Here is a 23,675-nt window from a genome sequence, read left to right as displayed (position 1 = left end):
ATATCATGAAGGTAAAGAAATAACGTAGTGCTTCAAATGCATAATCTATTTATAATAATCTAGTTATAATTCTTACAAAAACCCTTTACAGAAAATCAGTGTTCTCTCCCATATTGCACAAAAGGATGTCTGTAAACTGAAACTGATGAGAATGGCTTACCTAAGGCCACACTGTGAGTTCATGCCAGGTGCGTAATTTTGACTTCTTGATATATAGTTCATTCTTCAAAACCACAGAAATGTGGATAATTCATCCCACTGACTGCTTTTGATGCAAAAACTATTCCACTTTGATAGTAGATTGGGTTAACAGTACCATATACCAATAACTTTACTGAGAATGTGTAAGAAAAGCATTTATAGACTTTTCAATATCATACAAGAAAGTATGATTAAACTCAAAATAACTTTCTTCTTGAGACTAGGTTGTACTGTCATTCAGTAATGAAAGTTTTAAGTTTTTTCAACAGCAACAGTATAGATAACAATCCATTACTGTCCTAATATCTTCTTCTAATAGGTGAAATAATGCAATAAATCATTAAGAAAAACCTACCAAAAGCTTCCAGAAGGGTATCTGTATTAGTGTGTCTTAGTAAGCCAAGTCTTATAACACCTTAAAGATCAGCAAATATCTCATGTCACAAGTTTCCATGGCGTAATCTTTTGCACCTGATGAAGTGGACTGTACTCCACGAAAGCTTGTACTATAATACAATGTGTTAGCATTGAAAGACACTATGAGACTCTTGTTTCTTGAAAATGACATTCAATATACATTTACTATCCAACAGCTTACTGTTTATTCTGTTTCTGGTCATCTACTACCCACTGGGTCTTTTTCATCAATATTTCTGATCAAAGGCTTTATTTTAAATACAGAAAAAACCCAAGTGAAATTGTAGGTATAATTCTTTACAAATCACCATGCCTCTTTCCTTTCACTTGCTGGGTGTCGAAGGTGGAACCCATTCATGTATCTTCTTACGGGTGGTAGAATATGGTACATATTGTTCAGGAGTACCACTTAGATTGAATTTATGATTCTCCCAAATAAATTTACGAGGAACTGGTGGATGTGTAGTTGGGGGGTCGTCTGTCATACAGTGAAGCCAGCGATGCCTTTAAAAGAAATAAATATAACTAGCAATAAATACATTACCCTAACAGTCACTAAAACAGATACGCATGCCTAAAAGCCAACTGTGTTTGATGGAAAAATGTTAATCAACAGGAAAAACTAATAGCTACATTTTAAGTAATTTATTGGCTGGTCATGCAGAATCCGTAATGCCACAGGCCTGACCTAAATTTGGAACATGTGCATTTAGTTAATTTCTATACTGCCCTTTCTCCAAAGCTCTATTTAAAATTCAAAAATTTAAAAAGTATTCTATTATAGGAAAATAAATATTATACAAAGAAAAATTACAAGAATAGTACTTCAACCGAACAAAGATTGTTGCAATCCATTTGTGCCATTTGTATGCAAAAGGGGAGATGCAGGTCAGTGGGAGAAGCTACAATGACTACATGGACAATTCTTCTTGTTGGAAAGAGTTACGCACGTAGTACCAAAGTGATAGTTGCTGATAAGACCATATTCTGTTAGGGCCCTTCCATACTGGAGAAGATGAGGAAAGTGAAATGAGATAGTGTGTCTTCTTTTTTTACTATCTTCCTTTCCTAACAGGACATTCATGCTATCTAAGGTTGTCAGCATCAAGCCATTTCCTTGGTGGGATCATGCTAATAGTATGCAAGGAATTTATGGCAGGGCTTCTTTGAGTACTTCCTTATACAGCATTATTTACAAGACTCTGTAATGAATATTCATGTAAACAAAAACAAGAGGAATTAAATCAATGCTAAAATGAAGCAGAACATTACTTGCAGTGCTTAAGGGCTAGAAATTACTAAATGTGATTGTTGGTTCACTTTTTGCATTATTATTTACTATGTATGAGTCCTGTGAGCATTATCAATACGCATATAACCCCCTTACACAGGCAGGGTAGCACAGGGTGTTACTGCCTCAAGTCAGTACAGATGCACCTTCTCTTCCTTAGATGCCCCAGGATAACTAATTATATGACGAGACCTCCTGTTACATAAATGACTTTTTCCACAGTAACTAATGAAATTGCAATAACTATAGCAAGATGGCAGTATATACACTGGGGCTGCTTTGGGCATCTCATTTAAGTTCCATTAAAACCATACTAAAATCAATTGTTTTTTGAGCTGCAAATATTTGCAAAATTGGAAAATGCAATTTCCCAAGATGCATTTTGGTAAGCTAAAAGTCATGTTAATTAGGGTGGAAACAACAGAGTAAATCATCCATCACTAAAGCCAGGACAGCTGCATTTGTGTTTCTCTCTTCACCAATCCTGACATGGCTACTTCTGACAATACTAAACAGGATGCCTAACTGCATGTCCCATGTATATGCTGTTAACAATGCATATATTGCCAAGGACAATGCATGTAAGCCGTCGACTCTGACATTCTTTACATTATTCTAGCATGGGCATGTGATTTTTATTTTTATTTTTTTAGTTTTTTAAAGCTACTCAAAGACTATACATTGAATCAGATTAATCTTTTGAAAAAATCAAAAGTCTTTTACACGTTCTTTGTGCTTTTTGATCAGTACCCTCTCTGACAAACAGTGTTCACTATGCACAGTTGCTAGTGTTAGCCATGCATTTTGCCATGTGATTAGCCTTCAAGTAAGAAGGCTTCCGGGCACACACCTTGCATTACACATCAGCTCATAGCTCCGTATTTTAACAACTTGGTAAAAGACTCTGTGGAAAACATTTCCTTGATAGTTCCTAAAAAGGCCACAATATTCCCATCTATACAGTCCCTAGAATATTCAAAGGTTACATGCATTCCTTCTTGCTACCAGCCCTAGAGCATTTTACAATTTGTACACATTTTTCTACAACAAGAACTGTCTTTCATATATTTTTACCACACTTTCTTCTCAAAGCTAAGTATCATTTAGCAGTAGAAGTTCATTGACACACAGAAGATTAAAAATGAATATAATGAATATATTTGAATATAATAATCCCAAAGCAGAATTGGTTCTGGCACTGGAAGTCAGCCAGACATAAAGATGCAGCCATTGTTAGGAAAATTCTAATTCAAACGTAAGAGCATAAGAGAAGCTGTGATGAATCAGAGCAAAGGCCTATGTAGTCCACAACTGCTCTACAGTGGCCAGTTAAGCAGGATGTAAGTGCAACTGCTTTCTCGTGCCTTCCTTCAAGTGACAGGAACATACCACTGCTGATGCTGAAGGTAAAACATAGCCATCCTGACTAGTGGCCACTGATAGCTTTATCCTCCATTAATTTGTCTACCTCCCTTTCAAAGCCATCCAAGTTGGTTCCCATCTTTACATCTTGGGAGATTCTGCAGCAAGGGCATTTTATAAACCAGGAAAATGTAGAAGTGGGCCTGGAGGGGGAGGTATAACATTGCAAGTGCTGTAAGGTGATAATGTTCATATTGTTGCATGTTTGCATCCCTAAACTGGGGTAGCAAAAAGATTAATTTTTTTCACAGATTCAGGGCAGAACAGACACTAATTCTCTCTTCAACAAAATAATTTTAAGAAGTGAAAAATGACAAGAATTCTGGAACCTTTAGATAAGCTCTAACAGAATCTAAGCTTCCAGAATACTTACCATTTGTTTTTGTTCTTTTAAAATCTTAATGTACTCCACTGCCATAGTTGCAGAACCAGTGAAAAGTCAATTAAAAAAGGAGGTAAAATACAATACCCAGGAGAGTGGCTTCTGAATGGTAAGGAATGGCTAGTATCCACGATCATTAGTGGGAAGAATTTTTTCCATCTGTCCCCAATATTTCATTTCCTCTAATTTAGATCATTAACCTGGAGATCAAGAACTGTTTTATTTAAAATATGTCTAACAGTGTTACAAAACATTTGATGAAGATAAGTTTGATTTTAGAAGCAACTGTACACATAAACTCCCAAAGTGATGGCACAATGCCATCCAACACCCCATAGAAGGCAGCCACAGGCAGAACCAGTAGAACATTAATGGGAAAGTTATGGAGCTTTATATTTGAGGCTCAAACTAGACAGTAAATGGGCCTAGTAATAGCAGCTGTTATCTCTTTCTCCTTTAACTGCAATGTATTGTTAAGGAAATTAGGATGTAAAATTATATTTGTGTCCTGTCTTTTCTTCCATTGAACACAAGGCAGCATGCACAGTTTTCCCAGGCAGCCATGCATCCAGTAGCTGATCATACATCAAACATGTATGAATAAGCACTTGACTTTCTTTCCCGATCCAAAATTATGGGGGCAGGGCAGGGAGACAGCAAGAGCGAGGAGGGAGCAATACTAACTAGGTAGCAGAGCAAACAGAGAGAAGATCTAGATGCAGGTCTTCAGTTTTCAGTAGCAAATGCACATTTACTGTAATATATAGTTTAGTATATCATAAGACTTGTCCCCTTCTGCCATAACCACACTGCCTGAGTCATGCTCTACCCTAGAAATGGTGAACTATGTCTGCTGGCAAGAGGTTAGAGGTATGATGTTAAAAGGCATGATTTTTAAAATTTCCTTGCTTTTGTGTGTGAGCCTGAGATAAGTTGTCTCACTTTGAGGTTAACTGTTTCATAAAGTTAATTAAACATATCAACACAGCAACACAAGTAGTAAACTAGCAGATTCACCATTCAGGTGGCAACATGCTTGCATCCAGTGTCCAAAATTTGTTCTTGCCGTTCATCTCCTCTGCATATATAACCCATCTATGACGACCTTAAATATAAAGACAATAAAACACTTTAAAAGTATTAGAATGAGTCACAAGGAAATGTGGATGGATGCCATTTTATTAATTGCAAGCAGACACTTGCTCCCACCACCCGAAACCCAAATTCTGTGCGTTCAACATTTTATGCTCAGATTAAATGCCTTCTTCATTCTAGTTTCAAAACCCTGGTTTTCAACAAATTATCATTTTTGAGAAATGACTGAATTTAGCACAAGGAAACAAAGGATAAAAGTGGTAAAGTGGCATCATGCCAGTTAAAGTCAGGGCTTCTTCACATATTATTTTTCCTATATAAAGTAGGATGAAATGTTTATTTTACTGCAAGCAGATATACCAGAAAACCAGTGAGTACACAGACTGGGTCCTGTGCTCCAATAACCTTGTGCCAGACTTCATGTTACTGTACACATGCTCTTCTCAACATTAGACACCCTTGTGAAGAAAAAGGACACACACAAAAAGGCCCATAATATATACATATATTAGATAAAGGAGAAATAACAAATAGGAGTTAATGCTTAAACACAATACACAGCAACCCTCCCCGTCCAGACCTTTTGGAATTCAGCTGTCTTTACCCTGTACTTCAAAAGATCCAAGGATACCAGATTGGGAAAATCCCCACCACAGCCATGAGAGGTAGCAAATTCTTTATCCTTCTTAGGCCCTTGAAAGATACTCTTGGGACACCAAAGTCTTCACTAGACAGCAAATGTTAGCTCCCCAAAACAGAACCACAGGTGCAATATTCAAGGTGTAAGCAAATTATTTTGCTTCTTAGTATGGTTAACTAATTTCAGATGGCTATCAGCTACAAGCAATTATCTGTTGTTGTTTTATCCAGTTTTAATATTAGAAAGGAACCTTGAATGTGCATTTCTTCCAAATGTTCTGTTTGGATTTTCTGTGAATTACCATCAATAATTTTAGCAGCATACGCCTAGTTATTAGTTTGCAAGCTGTGATTCAGTAAATAAATCAAGGGGTTAAATAACTGGGAAAAAGTTCTATTACACTATTGCTCTTTTTCCAAGAAATGAATCAGCTAAGGGCACAATCCTATGTTGCTATCTTTGATGTTGCTATCATAGGGCACAATCCTACGTTGCTATCTAGCAACATGATAGCATCATGATATATGATGGCTTACATATATCTTTGGTATATGTAAGCCATCAGAGAGGCTTTTGTGCATCTAATGCAAGGCACAATGTATCAATCTTTGCTGCCCCACTTTGCAACCTGCATTTTATGCAGATGGATGTTTCTGGATATCTAGATGAAACACTGTAGAGGGAGAACAAAGGAGGCTGGAGCACTATTTGTAAGCAGACAGCCACAACCTCAGCCTCTTCCCATCTACCCACTATGCCCATTTAGCCCTCTAATTTAGGAGATAGAGCCACCACAGTTCTTTTCACACCAATTGCAAGCGGACAGAGTGATGCACCACATTTGGAGTCCCAAATCCAAGCTCAAACTACTTAAGGACTAGTTAGTGATAAGAAAGTCACTTAGGACATTAGGATTCCTTGGTCAATCCAGACCCTGAGCATAGTCGCTCTCTTTCTTCTCATCCTTGTACCACAGCAAAACCAAAGCAGATTTCTATGTGTAGAAGCACAAATCGAAGTGTCCTGTTGTGGTAACAGTTTGCAGGGACTTCTCAGCACTACTGGATCTTCTACTTGACATTAAAATTAACTGAGGGGGGCAGCTAACATAAAACATGCAAGAATAATCATTTGCTTAATTCTAGATAAACATGTTAATTCAACTTAGTTTCTTCAGGAGGATTGGTTCACAGTACTCAAGTACACATACTCACCAAAAAAGTATCTGTTATCTTCATAGTACTTGTTACCATATTTATCAATGCCTATAAGCGTGCCAGTCTTCAGATCATTTACCCTGCAAGTTTCCAAAAGAAGTAGTATCATTCCTCCAGAACAAAAGTTAAAAGAATGGTCTGAAGGTCAGTGGTGAAGGACATGTTTGCATGCAGAAAAACCCAGGTTCAATTCCTAGCATCTCCAAGTAGAGAAAATCCTATCTGAAACCTAAGTGCCATTGTCAGGCATACACAATACTGAGCAAGAAAGGCCAACTTGTAGCTAGAAGTACCAGCTTCATAATGTTCAACTCCCATCAGACCCTGCCAGCAGGGTGGTCAAGAATGCTAGGAAATGTAGCTGTAAATATCTGGAAGGCACCTCTCATTCAACCTTCACATTAATCCATTTATACTCCAGTCAAGCAACTCAGCCCAAGGCGAAAGAAGGCTACCCCATCCCTTCCTTGCGGTCCGGGCCAGGAGAAGACAGCTTGTCAGCAGTCATAATCTCATGAGCTGTCACGCTCCCTTCCCTGAGATTAATGCATCTTTATATTATACATTATAAGATATATTCTAAGATACAGTATAATATTTTATACATTATATTAAAGGAGGAGGGTATCAGAAGTGAAGCTATCCCAACACCCGACCGAGGCACTCTCTTTCAGCTTGTCTCAGAGGTTTGCAGAAGTTTGGGAAGGTGTCGTTGGGGGAAAGCTCTCCTTCGGCCCAGAAAGCAACGTCCTTCTCACCAAGGTGACTCCCTGCAAGAAGCCGCCTCACGCCCCGCACGCTGGGGAGCCAGCGCGAGCAAGCTACAGCCGCTCTCCTTACCTTAACAACTGCCACATAGCGCCCCGCAAGCCACCGTGACCACCGAGTTGCTGCAGCGCCCTCTTCATGATCTGCACGTACTCCGCCATCTTTCCTGCGGCCCGGACTCAGGCCCCGACATGGCCACTGCGCAGCTGCGGCCGAAAGGTCGCCCGTTCAAGGCTCCTCCTTCCTGGCGCCGGCTCCATGGCAAATGCAACTGCTGAGCGGGAGGCGCGACTTGCGGCGGGTAAGTCACCGATTCTCTCTGGATTCATGGACGGATGTGTGTAGCAAACGTTCCTAAGCTTGGTCCCTGATGGAGAGAAGCCACGAGGTTCCGGGACTGCGTTCAGCAATCCTCTGAGGGGCAAACGCTGTATGTTAATAGTTAATGCGGTTTGTTCCACGATAGCACTGGATAGGTGAGGTGCGGGATATATTACTCGCTTAGAGTGGCATCCTGTGCATGTTTACAGTAGAGTCGTGGGAAGACTGGGTGTTGCATGACTTTTTCCGGTCTAAACATGCAAAGGCTCGAGCGCTTAAAGCATAGACTTCTTTTTTGCCTGGGAAGAGGAAATTAGTTCCCGCAGCAGTTCCCTCGCTTGTTATTAATGGAAGCAGTGAGAGCAGCCTTGCGATGGCCCTAGGTCCCGTTGTTGATCGCAAAAGTCAAGACTGTGCTTCTCGTCAATTCTCCAAGAAAAATTATACAAGGCAATTGTGATACAATTTTTGGGCTAGGAATTTTAAGTGCTTACTATTGCAGACTTCATTTTATACTGTACCTGATCATTCCGATACAGGTTACTTTTCAGAAAACTACATCAGATTAAAAAAAAAATCTGAATACGTGTAGTTGGGCCAAGAGAGAATACGGTAAACACAGAGATAAAAGGGGAAACAGTGGCTGGAAAATTGTATGGAAAACAACAAAGTGAATGTAGCTGATCCAAACAATTATGAATAATTTATTCTAGTATAACGCTGTAAAATGTTAGCTCTAAGCATATAGTAATTTCACAGCCCAAATTTAACATATGTAAATTTCATACAAACTAGTTCATTGCTTTAAAAGAGAACAGAACAATACTCTATAATAAAAGTTACAATTTATTTTTTTTAAAAATACAGCCAAAATAGAATTTACACTTCTTCAGGTTTCAAACCATTTACAGTAGTTTTACAACAAGACGGTCATTGGGACATTGCATACACTACAACTGAACCACAAAAATGCATACAAAAGTGGAATGAAATTAATAAGCAGTTGACTTCCAGTGACAGCAGAGAATAACTTGGATTTAACAAGTCATTAACAGTTGACCTTTAAGAAGAATTTAAAATGGATTAAATTAACTACCAGATGTACCTAGGAAAATATCATCAAATACATTACAATTGTGTGTATAATGCATGCCTGCATGTGTCTAAGTGCACACGCATGTGCATAACTTTCAGGACAAAAATTATTCACTTCATTATTTTTAGTGGACTCATTCTGAAATATAGAAAAGGTACTCTTTTCTGTTAAAGTAAAGCCTGATGCAAATAATCCTATCCTTCAAATTACAAATACCCTTCTCATTGGCTTTAATGGCCATAATTTAACAATTAAATGCAGTTGTATTACTATGATCAGTGCTCAGCATCTGAAACTGAGCTTAAAAAGAATTACCAGAACACCAAACAATGGGCAACTCTTTGTTGATACAGTAAGGGAGCAATCCTGACATCAAGGAGGCCATAGGATTATCTGGAGTTTCAACTCCAAGGTCTTACAACCTAAGAACTGGGACTCCAAATGCAGAACCTCTGTCCTATCCCATCTTCTTCCGAGTCAGTGTGAAAATACTGTGCTGGCTGCCCCTTCTCCCCTGCTCCAGCCATAACTAGGCTTAGAAGGGGAGAAAATGGGGTGAGCTGGGGGACAGGAATAAGAGGCTGGGGTTATAGATGTATGTTGGTTCTGACTGGCGTTACCAGCCTCCTTTCATCCCTCTCCTTTGCATTAAAACTAGATTAAATAGCCATCTAGAGAAAATATGCAATGTAGCAGTGATGAGGTCTGCCACCACTGAACCTCATTCCAGGCACAGGATGCGCATAAGCTTGCAAGTTTGGAGGCTTATGCACATTGAGGATACGGGACATAGGACTGCACCCTAAATGAATATTTTGTGTTAAAAATAGATTACTGTACTCTACAGTAATTAAGAGCAAGCAGCCTTTCATGAATCACAAAGTGCACTTGGAAAAAGTTTTACCAGTTTGAAGATGCAAAGCAGGAAACACACCAACATAAAATTTGTAATAATGAGGGTTCTATTATCGCTACTGTTTAGGAAAAGCAGAATGTTATTCTGTAACATACAGTTCATCATAGTTTATTTATTTGTTTATGAACTTTTCAGATGCTATCTCAACTTATCTGAATTGTACTGTGAAAACTCAAGACTCAAACTCATTCGTCATCTTGAAGGAGAAACAGGACTGCTATAAAAAGTAATTTCAGTCAATAAGAGTGGTAAATTTTAATGTCATAGGTTTCAGGAACAATGTAGAAAGGAGCATCTCCAAGTTTAAACCAATCTTACTCTTAGTTAAATATATTTATGGGTACAAACATTAATAAAATGAGCATAGGTGACATGAAATACACAAGGACCTGGCTTACATGTCTTCAGTAACCCATGATTAATAAACTGTGGGTTGCTGAAAATCCCATGGGAATGCTGTTTCCCATGTGCCTATACTCTCCCACTGCAATAAACAATCCAAGGCTGTTCTGTCTCTAAGGTGTTTAAAATGTTGTTTGAACTCAGAACACTGAATTATTGGGGGGTCAGAACATCCCTGGACTTTTTATCATGGTGGGATTAGTCAGGAACCAGTATGTAGGCTCACATATGCTTGTTATGCTTGTGGAGTTAAACCATCCATGCATGGGAATCAGGTCAGTGAATAGCAAATTCTTACTCCCAAATCATAATTGCCACTGTTATAACTGCAAAACAACTATTTTTTACTCAAATGAACTCCAGTAGTAAAGAGTAATCATTGTTTTAGGCATTAGCAAGCTGTCAAGCCACTTTTTAAAAGTTTTCCACCATTTCCCTCCCTCAATTTTAACAGAAACACTAGTTCATGAAATAAAAAAAAAGAAGTTCTGTCTACAGAGGATGAAAAATATCCCAAACTTTGTAATTGAGTCACATCAGACATAAGTTGGCTTTGTCAGGACTTCATGCTTACACTAAACAGACCACAATGAATTTTCAGAAACAAGAAACTGTAAAAAACAACATTGGGAAGTTATTTTTTTCCTAAAGTATTAGTTGAAACACCTTGATAAACAATTTATCTTTTATCAAAAGGCAAGTTTTTGTGTATTTGCTTGGGGTTCATAAGTTTCATGTATAGCTAAACTACAAAAATAGGATGAACTACACGTCTTGATTTTCATTAGATTCTTAAGTAATGTACAAAGTTCTTCAAACCAGCTAAAATGGAAATTATCCTGTACCACTCACGATATTCCATTGTATTTCTCAAATGCATTGGTAAGCAGGAAGCGGCACCTTCATAGATTTTTCTTGTTATAACTGCATAGGAAAGCTTGTTATCTCTTGGAGATAATGTATATTTACAACCACCATGATTGCCATGGTACAGAATCCGTGGTTTAACTTTTATACAGCATGACCAATTATTTGAGAGTTGTAGTCTGCAGTCTCCATTCTTAGAATATATGGTATGATGCTGTCAATCTGAACATTTCCAATTAGTCCTGCAAAGAATAATTCTTCTGTAATAGCAGCGCTCATCAGTCTCAGAGCAGGCAATCTGAGAAGCAGCCTAGACAACCTGGAAGATAGATTTGACAAAAGGGTGCATAATACTACATGCAAAGAAATGCAACACTTTCTTCATTTTTCTATTATTAGATTAAAAGTATAGTTTCTCAGGTATAAATTAAGGGCACCATCCAAAATGATCTCTCTGAATTCAGCAAATTGTGATCACCCAGCTGAATGCTTAGAGTAGCACAGAGGCAAGTATTGCCTCCTTGCTTCTCTTGTCCTGCAAAAGATATACACAGCTGATTTCAGACATCTATGTCTTCTGCCCCTGCTCATAAGGAAAAGGAATGAGGTACTTCTGGGATTCCTTGTATTTTGAGAGCCAGTGTGGCGCACTGGAGATCTCAGAGCTCCAGCTTCTAGCCCCTGCTCAACCATGGAGCTCGCTGGGCCATCCTACCTGCTCAGCCCAACCTACCTCACAAAGAAATTACTGTGAGGATGAAATTGAGACGCTGAAGATTATGTGATCTGCCTTGAGTGCCTTGAAAGGAAAAAAGGCAGGATAATAAATAAATACCCTCATACCTTCTCTCCCAAGCATCCCAAAACATAACTCCTACATTGGTTCTGAAGTTGCACTTGTGACTTTGAAGGTGTGACATGTCTGAAAACAATTATGTCAGCTGCCTGAATAGAGGGGAGACAGTCCATGCTTGGAGCTCCATTTCCAATCCCAGAATGCTTTTTCTGACCCACGAGCATATAGACAATGCCTGGGGGCCAGAGGCTTGTGCCCTAAGTGTTCAATCAAGCAACTATTCTCATTTTCACTTACAAATTTACTAGGTACGTTATCCTATAATCCTCTATTCACTTACCAGGGAGTAAGCCCCATGGAACTCAACTGGTTTAAAAAGTGATGGATGGTTGTGCATGAAGAGGCTTGCTGCCTGCAACAGGCTTGCCTTTTCTGCTTTACGACACAACCTGCATTGGGCTCTGACATAAGTCATGAAGCATGATATCTGAAAGTATATCACTGAACCTGGAATACTCCTGTGAGTGATACTCAAGAATCTTACCAGCATGACATATCCTGGCAAAAAAATGCCTTAATAGGCTCTTGACCTGTGTTTTCATGAAGATCGTTCCAAGATGATAGTAGAATTCTTTTGTTTCTTCATAAACATAAGACTGTCCTTGATACTTTTGCCTCAGAGCAGTAGCTTATAAGATTTGGTAATGTGTTTAATTTGCATGCAATCCTAATGATTCTAACAAGACTACACACAGTGGGAAGTAACAATGAATTTTTCATTAAATCTGTATCCTCAGAATATTCCACTTTCCCTAATCAATATTTATTCTGAAAACAAATCATATTTGCATAAATTATACACACCTGTAGGTATCATCTGGATATACTTTTGTTACATAATCCTGGAATTCCATATATGCTTTTTCTTGGAATTTTTCAATTTGTACCACATTTTCTAAGCCTGGGTGATCTAAAATAAATCTAAAGTTAGATCTGCTTCAAATAAGAGGCACATAAGTTGGCAACAAACACATAACTAGCCATATATTTTCTTCTCTTATCTGAACATTGCCAGGGAGATCCTCTCAGAATACCTCTGGAGTGTTTTAAATCAGCCTTCGCTAACCTGATACCCTACAGATGTTTAAGGCTAAAACTCCCAGAATTCAGTCCATTTGCCATGTTGGCTGGGGCTGGTGGAAATCAGTACAAACAATAGTTGAAGCTTCTGTAACATCTTCAAAGGTAATTCCACTTAAATCTACGTATCAGTACTTATCTCAAATATTACAAAATCATTATAAGAGCCCATCTTTCATAAAAGATTGTACAATAAATTGAGCTTGTAAAAGTATATCTGACCACTACTGCCACTTGTTTATCAATGAGAAAGACAGGTTGCTTAACTGTAGCAGTAGTTCTTTGAACAGTTACCTGTGCATTCACATATATAGGTTCAGCACCTACCTAGAACCTTCTATAGTTGATGAATTTTTAGTAAAATAATCTCCCCATCCCAATGTGCTCATCCTTGAGACTGAAAAAAAACTGTCTTGGAACAGAGAGAAACTTTGGTATCAACGTAGAAACTGAAATGAGCACACTGGGTAGGTTGTGTAAATTTATTTATTTATTTATTTATTTATTTATTAAAACATTTTTATGCCGCCCCATTCGCCGAAGCCTCGGGGCGGCTTACAACATAGATAAAACAAGTTAAAATCCATATAAAATAATCTTAATTAAAACTCACATTATAAAATAAGCCGCCCTGGCCAGATAAAATTCAATTGTATTTAGCATTTAAAATGTTGCTTAAATAAAAAGGTCTTAGCCTGGCGCCGAAAAACAAATAACGACGGCGCCAGGCGGACCTCTCTGGGGAGCGCATTCCATAACTTAGGCGCCACCGCTGAGAAAGCCCTTCTCCGAGTAACCACCCTCCTAATTTCTCTCACGGAGGGCTCCCGGAGAAGGGCCTCTCCCGCCGATCTCAGGGGGCGACTGGGCAAATAAATGCACAAATGTCCACTCAAACTACAGTTAACAGGTAAGCAACTTGTCTCTTTAGTCTCTTCTTCGTGATCTCTGTGCATCACACATGTGGATGAGTAGTTAAATGACTTACTGGAAGTGTGGTCAGTGCTCTGTTGTTGAATAGCCAGTAAGACCAAAGGAGCAGGCTGCTCAAGCATGGACATCCAGCCTGAAATGACTGATGAAAGCAGATGGCTTTGGCCAAGTGAGTATTCGGCACAATTCTGAAAGTGGAACAACTTTGCTAAGCACCAACAACCTAACTAGCAGCTTTATTGGTCAGTTTGATGACCTTCAAAACCCAGGAGAACATCTGAGTTGAAACTGTTTATTCTCGTCATTTATGCCTACAGTAAAGGAACAGGTAAGATGACCTGGAGATCTTCTCAGTCTAGGACTTGAAGAAAACCAGAATATATGGGACATCCAAGGTGTGACCAGTAGGTTTAACATGAGTTGAAAGTGGAGGAAATAATGCTGGCAAAACAATGCCATGATTTAGATGGAAGTTAGGGACCATTCCATACAATGAGCCAGACCAAGACAGCACTACTTTATCAGGATGGAACACAGGATAAGGTAAATCATTGCACACTCGACCTATGTACCAATGTGATTGCCACAAGCAATCAAGGAAAGCAGATTTCTAAGAGCAGGCAGAGATCCACCATAGCCACAATAGTTTATAGTCAGAGTCTACAGAATGAGAAACAGACTCCATGCTTGTACCAGTCGCTGAACACTAATGGCTTGTTTTAATGGAGATATGGAAGTGAGTGTCTTTCAAATCTATAGACACAAACCACCCTGCTATTTGAAGAATGGAAGACAGTGGAAGTACTCAGAGGTGATGTACGAATATAAAGTTTCAGAATTGATCAAAGTTCAGAATTGAAATGAAAGTTCTCTCAAAGTTTCAGAACTGATCAAAGGCCTCCATCACTTCTCAAAACAGTGAAATGGTGTGGGTAGAACCTGTTGTGAAGTTATTTGAGAAGTTATTGCTTCACAATCTGCTATATTGCTTCCTTCACTAGAGAGCTATCCTGCTGTTAACACATTAGGTACTGTGGTCCTAACACTGCTTGTTGAAGATTGGTCATCATGATTGATTCTGTAATTCTGGATAATGGAAAGCCAAAGAACTGGAAGTTCTCTGTTTCCAAGTCTGAACACAGAGCAAGAGAAGAATGCCAAAGATAGGGCATCAAGCAGAGAATCAGACAAGAGAGCAAGAATGAATCTGGGGAAACAATTAAATGTTGGTGTTTCGCTCTTGCTTCCTAGGAGTGTTTCAGAATTTAAAAGATTGTCAATGTCTTGAGGCTTGTGCCAGAGACTAATGAAGAACTTTCCTTGCAAGTCCATGGAACAGCTGCCTAAACCATGCTGATATGAAGTGCTCTGAGGACCAGTGCCCATTTATCTTGTTGTGTTTTTGGTCTTCTCAATTGAGCTCATGGCCTTGTTTTCCTAGTGTTAAGCAAACATTTCCCACGGAGTATAAGCAAGGTTTCTGTGACTAGCCAGCAAACCTAACCAGGCATGGCTATGCAAAGTATTACAGTTAGCCATGTGCTTGGAAGTGTTTATTTGCTTGAGAGAAAGGCACTTCACCTCACTGGAAAATTCAAGGCAGTTTTCTTTTATCCTTGGGGAGATGGTCAAAAAGTGATCTTATCTTTTCCCATAACTAACCTGGCCTGATCATTAGCTATTCTTAACCCCAATGGACAACTAAATATGATGTCCCAGCAATTCTAAACTTCTTCTCTCTTTTGGGGATTTTCCTTGTGGTGCTTCAACAATGACAGAATTTGGAGTGGGATACCAGAACAAATTCCTCACTTCTGTTTCTTGTACATTTGTTCAAGGTGCTTCAGAGGGTAAAATGGAAGATGATGCCTTCTATGGCAGCTGAATCATTTGTAACTAGTCAGAAGGCATGAGAATTGTTACCAGTGTAGAGATTTTTTTTACCATTGTTAGTTCACTAAACCTAGAGACTGCACCAAATGACACATTGGCTCCAAAAAAGAAGCTTTATCCTCAGATAGTGGAGGAAAGGACTGACTACCTTGGTGATGAAATAGACAACATCAGTGAAGAACAGGGCCCTAAGTCTGAATCTTCCAGGACTTACCATGGAGGAACTCCATCTAACTGATCATGCTGTGACCTGACATGTTCCAAAGGGACAATCTGTCCCATTGTGAACTGTACTTGTTCATTTGGAATAGGAACTGAAATAAGCGAAATCAGAATACCCTGCCCCCCACTGAGATTGTAGATAAGGCCTATGGCAAAAAGGTGACTGGCTTTTGTAGTGGAGGGTCCAGAGAAACTTCTCAAATCTTGCCTTCCAACATCATGGTCACTAACTTCCACTGGGTATGTGCCTTATTTCAGATTTGACCAAAATCAGTAAATGAAGCAACAATATGGACCTAGTATCATAGTTCATGCCACAGGCGTAGATTGCATTTGTACCAAAGCTACTGGTGTCAAACCTGGGGCTGCTGGTTCTGTTTGGAATTGTTTATGAGTTCTCACCCTTTCAGTTAAGACTGTTTTAGCCACAGAATTGTTCATCAATCATTGGAAGATCAGTAAAAATGCCTGTAGAGGTGTCTGACAGTGAAAGATATCTTGATCCAGGAGCCTCCAAAGCATTCTTTTTATGTTCCAGTTGGGGCAGGGAGAGTCCTTCCATACCTTGGGCATTTTTGTCAATGTGCTGCCTTTTGCTGGCAGAGGTCCACTGCCATCAAGGCCTGGTCCCACAATATATTGTGAAGCCTGGCAAATCAGTTGTACCAGATCTGCTTAGTGAAAGCTTGACAAAAAGAGCAAGTATCCACCTTGTGAACTTCTCTTAAACAGAGGAGGCAATGTGATTTCCCATCTGTTGCAGAATGTTTAATGGGCAATGGGGACATTTCTGAAGGTTTGAAGAGCTATATGCCTGCAGGTGATTGCAGAGATTGGAAAAAACATACACACACATCTTGAGGGGTGGGGGACATAGAGAAAAGGCCACAGACAGAAAAGGAAAAAATAATGAAGGCCTCCACATATTATACTTTTCCATCTGAAAGAAGTGAACAGTAGAAGATTCTCTACAAGGACTCAGGGAACATAAGCACTGGGACAGTGAGTAAGAGTTACCACCAAAAATTTTTCAACTCTAGAGTTCCCAACTGAGGCTTTGCACAGATGGAGGGTGCCTATGTGTGATGCAGAGACCATGAAGAAGAGAGATTTTGAATGCACTTCAAACCTGCTAAGATAAGCTGATTGCCATTACCTCTTCTATCAAAGGTAACATTCATTCCTCTAGACATTTCAGATTACCCATCAGCACCATGTTCAACCTGTCTACATTCAGTATCAGTCTGTTTCATTTCATTTACAGGCACTAGAGTAGAATTTCTTTAAGAATAAACATCTTTCAACATAATAGTAGAAACCACTAAAAACAAGCACTTGATATAGAAAGTCAACTCTGCATGATAACATGTAAGATAGAGGTAAGTAGAACAGATTTTCTCTCATACCGACTGTTAAAACAAGTCTAAAGGGTTTTTAGTCTCATGTTTTTTACATACCAGGACTGAAGAGGACTATTGCTTTCAAATAAGCATATTCATAACCATCAAGGCAAAGCTTCACCATACTGTTACAGAATTCCTGCAGTTTGAAGATGTGTTCCATCACTAGCTTTCCTCTGTCTGCTGAGAGCTTATCTAAGTTAATGTAAAACAATACAAATTCAATGGGTGTTTTCTTATTTTCGATATGGGAAAAGACAATTTTAAGTTGAAGCAATTTTATATCAAGATGCCCATGGATACACCTAATTAATTGTGTTTTTAGAAGTGTTGGTTTAACAGTACTTAGATGTTAGAACCGTTGGTTTAACAGTACTTAGATGTCTGGCAATTGCCTATTAGCAGAACTAACATACTCCAACAGAATCTAACGTACTACTACTTTACAGTGATGTTAAAATATCTTTGTCTGAGAAAGTTGAAAATAACAGTGTTATCCAAGAAGTAACATGACAACTAATTACACTAGCCCTCTTCTCTGGAGTTGCCAGTCTTTGTTCCTATACTTTGCATGGAGAATTCAGTCAACACTGTTGCAAAATCACTGCATTGCAGTGTTTGTATTGTTGCCATCCTATGTTTTATTCAGATCTATTTGTGTCCTTTTTTCTTTTTGCAATGAAACACAATTGCAGCACCAATCTTTCCAGTGTGGACCAACAAAGGTTATTAATCTTTGCAAATGCTGCCCCATATTGCTTACTGTTCAGCCCAGCAGAGGGATTAGTGATCAACTTTCCCTTCATTAGTCAGCTTCTGTTGACTTTGTTTCTTCCTGTTTAAAAATTAGCATTGAAAAGACCAATTCTCTCCTTCAGTTATAACTGTAAGACATACCTATCAAGTCACTGACTGGGTTCACATGATACGACAACTTAGTGTAGGTTGTTACCCACAACAGCTTGTTCTGCTGTGCAAAATTGGACAAGTCTGGGGGTAACTAGCCACCCTAACAATCAATGGGTTGGTTCTAGAGGTTTCTGTACCACAATGGGTGGTTGTTATCATTTATTTCATAACTATACCAACCAATAGCTGAAGTTCTCTAGGGTGTTCACAACAGAACATGACCATACTACAATAAACACAATTTTAAAAAATACAAACTTAAGAACAATTTAACGGCTATAACACTAGTTGATATAGACTAAAGCTGTGAAAGACACCTGACATGGGTGCCCCCAACAGGCTACTATATATTCTTGCATGTTTTTAAATGCCTAATACTGAGCTGTCTTAACTTGGTGCCAAAGGTGACAGAGTTGGTACCAGGAGCGCTTCAGTGAGAAGACCATTTCATAATTGAAGGACCACCACTAAGAAGGCCCTCTCAGTTGTTGCCACTTTTTGAGCCCCCCCCCCCCCCCCCCCTTCAGGAAAGACTCAGATGTTGACTGCAGTATCTGGGTAGGCTGCAGCTGGGAGGAGCGCTCTTGCTGTAATCTAACCTGGACCTCACTAGAGTGTAGATGGCTGAGTTGTACAAACAGGGCTTATCCCCTGAAGTGTAGCAAAATGGCAAGGGAGCTGATCAGGCACCCTGCTTCAAAGGTGATTGCTGGAGCAGAGGAAGGGCGCCTACTGATTTCAGACAAAGAGTGGGAATCGGTAGGGCAGCACTATGGAAAGAAGCAGTGCTGCTTAGCTGATCTTCAACATTTCTCATACCATATATACCAATGTATAAGGCAACCCTTGAAACTGGATATAGCGAGGCAAAAATTAGGCGAATAAATTGTCTTATACACCAGGTGAAATTTTTTCATCATATTATATTCATTGTTTTAAAAAGGAATAGATAAGAAAGACAATTGTATTTACAAGCACATTTTTATTAATAATTTTAAAAAACTGATACCACAATGTGTTTTCTGGCTTAAGGTGATACAGGTAGCCATGTAACAAACCATTGTTTCTGTTTGTGGTCTCTAAAAACCAAATGTATCATCCTGAAATACCACAACAGAGCAACAATGGTGAAGAGACACTGTAACCTGTTGTGTTGTGTAACCACCTCTCCCCTTGTGCACACTAAAATATTTTTTTTTTAAATCTGCCAGCTACCTAGAGCATCTCCAAAATTCTGCTTGGAAACTGTGAAGGGACTGTCGGGACCTGTCAAAATGGGCATTATGAAAGGCTGCAGTTAAGCTAGCTTTCATGGTCTCCAGGAAAAAGGATAATATTGTGGTAAATATTGTGCTAAACTGAAAAAGCTCACAATTGTGATAGGGAGAAGGAAGAGATGTCCACTGGAACACCTGCAGGAGGACCAAGGAAATGAACAACCTATGAAAAGCCTGACCACTCTCAAACCGACCATGGTGTTCTTACAACAAGAAACCCATTTGGCTTATTTCCAGAGTGGGCTGGCATGACATGCAAATATGCTCAGTATTTTATCAGTGCACATAGCACTTGACAGACTGTCAATATTTTTTTAAAGTCAGGTTGATGCCTCTAAGTGCTTTTGAATTAAATCTGAATAGGAGAGGAAACAAATAACAGGAAAGCCAGCAGTGACCAGAATGAATATGAACAAGTATAACTGCAGGTAGCACAATAGCAAACAATAAAAGTTACAAACCAAATTACTAAACCCATTCATATTCATACTCAGACCTGTAAGGATGTATCTTACCTTGTTGTAAACTATTATGGAGATGATTAACAAATGCTGTTAATATAGTTGCTACATTCATTACTTGTGAACACTGTGCAAGGCCAAGTGTAAAAAGTTCATTCCAACAGGCTTTCACCAATGATATGCTGTTATCCTGCCTATTAAAAAGGCAAAGAATTCTCTCAAAGAACAATTTACGTGAATTCAATATAATACATTATGTATATTCAGAACTATTCAGTAGATCTAACACAAAGACAAGGGGCAATTCACGTAACACAAGGGACAAGTGGGAAAGAGCTGGAGTGCCCCCTCCTATGTACCCACCATTTTAGCTTTTAATCAGTAATCCACGAGTGGCCTGTTTGTTGGTTCCTTAGCATGTTTCCAGAAGTGGATTACTGGGTTGGTTAGTGGCTATAAAACCCACAGTTAACCCAGCACTATACTATGGTTAAAGTCTCTCTCACTATGAAATTTATGTTCCTGACACACCTCACATTGAATGTGTGCTTACATTCATGTTTCCTAACAACAGAATGGATCCAAGGTACAGATTCATAATTGGAACATTTAACATAAATGCCATTCTTGGACCTGTTGATATTTTTGTCTAACTCTTTGAGCTCTGAATGTTTGGACTGGAATCTGGAATTCCAAATTTGTAAATAAAGGCACAATAATACAGCTAGAGTATTTTTTCAGCACTGTATTTTGAAAGGGGATAAATGACTGTGCCCAATTGTGTCCAAAATGCCAAAAAATGAAAAAGCAGCAATTCTGGAATGCTCTAGTCCAAATACAGTCTGCTAGCTTGTTAGTGTTCCTTATCATTCTAATGGAAGCTGGGCAGCAGGCTTGCAAATGGAGGATAATAAGGACTGTTAAGATATGGTGCTTACACAGTGCCCCCCTTACTTGCAGCTTTCAGTTCTATTAGGAGATTGATCCAACAGAAAAAACTGACAGATGCACATAAAACTAGGAAGGATCACTGAAAGAACATGAGCTAAACTGAGTGTAGGAGCTGTGACTGGACTGCCAAACTGTGTCCATACTGCATTACATTTGCCCCAAGGACACATCTAATTTTTCATACAAGTAGGGCAATGGTCACACTGCAGAAATAAGAACAATGGTGACGTGGAGATTTATTACATTTCCACTATTATGATCTGTTGCATGTTCTCAAGAGGCTAATCTTGTGTAGAGTTGGGAATGCGTTTTCACCTAGGTCAGACTGACAGTAACAACAACAACAATAATTTTTAAAAAATGACACAGAGTCATCTCAATTCATTTATCCTGTATGCAGCTTTCCATAATGAATTTGCCCTGTATTTGTGAAAAACTGAATTCTAGGCTGAAATGATCTATAGGGTAGAGAGATAAATGGACAATCCTGCCTTATGGCAGGTTACTAAAACAGATGATCTTCCAGTCCCTTCCTTCTGCAAGATTCTTATAAGGGCTTTTCCAGCTGTCAGCTTTTCCCGGCAAAATACATAAACCTTTAAGCAATACAGGAAGCACCTCACAGAAGAGGGACCTGTATAGGTTAATAAATAACACTGATTTTGCACTACAGTTATGTTTTTCTTTTTCCCATACCAAATGATCATTGTAAACAGTGATCAGCACAGAGATCAACCCAGTTGTGAGTATCTGATATGGTAGTCCCTCCCACACAAAAATGCAGTAAGGAAGGAGGCATGTTCACCAGTGCTTTACTAAGAGGAAGACAAGTAATGTTAGGAAATGCATTAAGCTTTTGGATCTCTTGGACCCTAAATCTAACCCTTGAACTATAAATAGATATAAACACATATATAAACATGATTCAATTGAACCAAAAATTCAAGCTCAATTTTTTGTTTTAAAAGTTAAAATGACACATTATAAATTTTGTTCAATATAAAGGATATATCTATGGCAAATAAAATATTCTGAAATCTTGGTTATATTAAATAATTTTTTCAATACGTACCCTAGAGCTTGAAAGGAAGGAATAGAACGTGCCCAGTGCATAGACAGGAAAAGCAATCTGGAGGCCGATTCACAAATGTAATGGACATTCAGGTATTCAGGCATTGGAGAAGGCATTGTGAGCTGTCACAAAAAAGTGTGTGAGAGAGCATATGGTGTAGAAAGAGAGATTTGTAATTTTTCAAAAAATGCAGTTATCAGCAATATAGTAATAAACACTGCAAAGATGATGATTATAAAATACTATACTAGAAACCCTAATGATACATCAGTATTCTCTACAGTTTGCCTTAGACAAATGAATGATTTTTATAATGAGATAAAATGGAATGTAAATTGAAATGTAAATTCAATTCCTTCAATAAAAAAAATATGGCCAGTAGGGTTTGGAAACAGCAAAGATAAGGAAGTTTCAATACAGTCCTTCTAAATATTTTAGAAAAAAAGCCGTACGAGTACGTTGGTCATTTCTTTAAGTTTGAAACAGTGTGAAGATATTTAAAACCGAAGAACAACCCTCTTCATTCTGAGAATGACCAAGAAGTTCCCTTTAGGCATATTCTTTAGCCACATTACTTGGTTTACACAGGGAACTTTCCCTGAACTCCCTGCTTTCTTGTTTATCTTTCTCACTCTGCAAACTCAAAGCTTCTTTCTCCTCAGCAATCAGTTCCACAGCACAGCTGTTTCTCCCAGCAATCTTCTATACCCAGCCCTGTGTTCTTTCAGATCCTTGAGCTTCAAGAAATATTCAGGCTTTGCAATGTTTTGTTACGTAAATGGATCTTTCTTCACCCTCCAGTATTAACAAAAACAGTGAACTACAATAGTAACTTCTGGCTCATGATGTGCACACTCTTAGCCTTATAGCAACCAAGTATGAAACAGTGCATCACAGTAATGTGTGTCAACTTAATCAGAAAGCTTCTCTGACTATATTTGTACAATATATGTGGGAGGCACGTTAGTGCTTTCCAGTGTTGCAAGATGAGTTGTCTACCCACAACAGCCCTTCAACTTCACTGTTGTTTTTAAGATGTGATTTGTTATGCATTAATAATGACCAGCAATAAATTCTTCTAGCGTTATTCTTTAAAGATTGATATAAATGAACTTTTAAAACAATATCTACAGAAGTCAAAGTTTATGGTTATTAATAAATTTATATTTTAAGTACCCTGAAAGCCACATGAGCATCACCAAGAAGTGGACCCTCTATTTCAACAATATTCACACTTGCTTCTTCACCAACCAAACGTGCACTGGCTTCCATGCTTTCCGAAGAGCTCTGACATGATGCACTTTCGCTTGGGTTTAATGCTTTGGCAAGAGTGTCAAATGCCCTATAAATAATATATTGACATGTAAAATCAAGCAAGTTGGAAAGGCAAGCAAAGAAGAGCAAAGTATTGTTCAACTACTATGGTGCTCATACTTTCCCACTTTGCAACAACAGTGCACCAAAATGCAATCTAAACTAAATGTAGGTAGGGAAAAACGAGAATAACAGATTTATATTCTATTAATTAAAAGCTTTTATATCCCATCCTTCACTGAAAGTTTCAGGATGGTAACCATATATATGGT

General features: G+C 38.7%; 2 protein-coding genes and 1 long non-coding RNA gene across 4 annotated transcripts in view; 1 reads left to right on the top strand and 2 right to left on the bottom strand.

Annotated features, from left to right (window-relative positions):
• Positions 1–779: 779 nt before the first annotated feature.
• Positions 780–7,644, bottom strand: NDUFA12 (NADH:ubiquinone oxidoreductase subunit A12). The gene is made up of 4 exons (XM_044455200.1): positions 7,506–7,644; positions 6,663–6,745; positions 4,731–4,818; positions 780–1,122 (listed from the first exon to the last, which is right to left on the bottom strand). Exons 1-4 carry the CDS (start codon positions 7,592–7,594, stop codon positions 942–944), a joined length of 441 nt encoding a protein of 146 aa, XP_044311135.1. The 5' UTR covers positions 7,595–7,644; the 3' UTR covers positions 780–941.
• A 938-nt stretch (positions 7,645–8,582) lies between these two features.
• Positions 8,583–23,675, bottom strand: part of NR2C1 (nuclear receptor subfamily 2 group C member 1) — a 41,125-nt gene continuing 26,032 nt past the window's right edge. For both annotated transcript variants that reach the window (XM_044454868.1, XM_044454869.1), the window contains 6 exons: positions 23,266–23,431; positions 22,090–22,211; positions 20,121–20,260; positions 17,477–17,614; positions 12,696–12,801; positions 8,583–11,354 (listed from right to left, as the gene is read on the bottom strand). In XM_044454868.1, coding sequence (XP_044310803.1) covers positions 11,180–11,354; positions 12,696–12,801; positions 17,477–17,614; positions 20,121–20,260; positions 22,090–22,211; positions 23,266–23,431 — 847 coding nt within the window. In that variant the 3' untranslated portion in view covers positions 8,583–11,179. The remainder of the gene's footprint in view (positions 11,355–12,695; positions 12,802–17,476; positions 17,615–20,120; positions 20,261–22,089; positions 22,212–23,265; positions 23,432–23,675) is intronic.
• On the top strand, positions 9,907–20,066 carry LOC123036036. Its single transcript, XR_006417072.1, has 4 exons — positions 9,907–9,992; positions 17,060–17,189; positions 17,284–17,398; positions 19,540–20,066. It is a non-coding gene; the product is annotated as an uncharacterized LOC123036036 (long non-coding RNA).

The sequence above is a fragment of the Varanus komodoensis genome, unplaced genomic scaffold, assembly GCF_004798865.1.
Source record: "Varanus komodoensis strain SLA01 unplaced genomic scaffold, ASM479886v1 scaffold8, whole genome shotgun sequence".
Lineage (NCBI taxonomy): Eukaryota > Metazoa > Chordata > Lepidosauria > Squamata > Varanidae > Varanus > Varanus komodoensis.
This window is presented reverse-complemented; position numbering and strand designations above follow the sequence as displayed.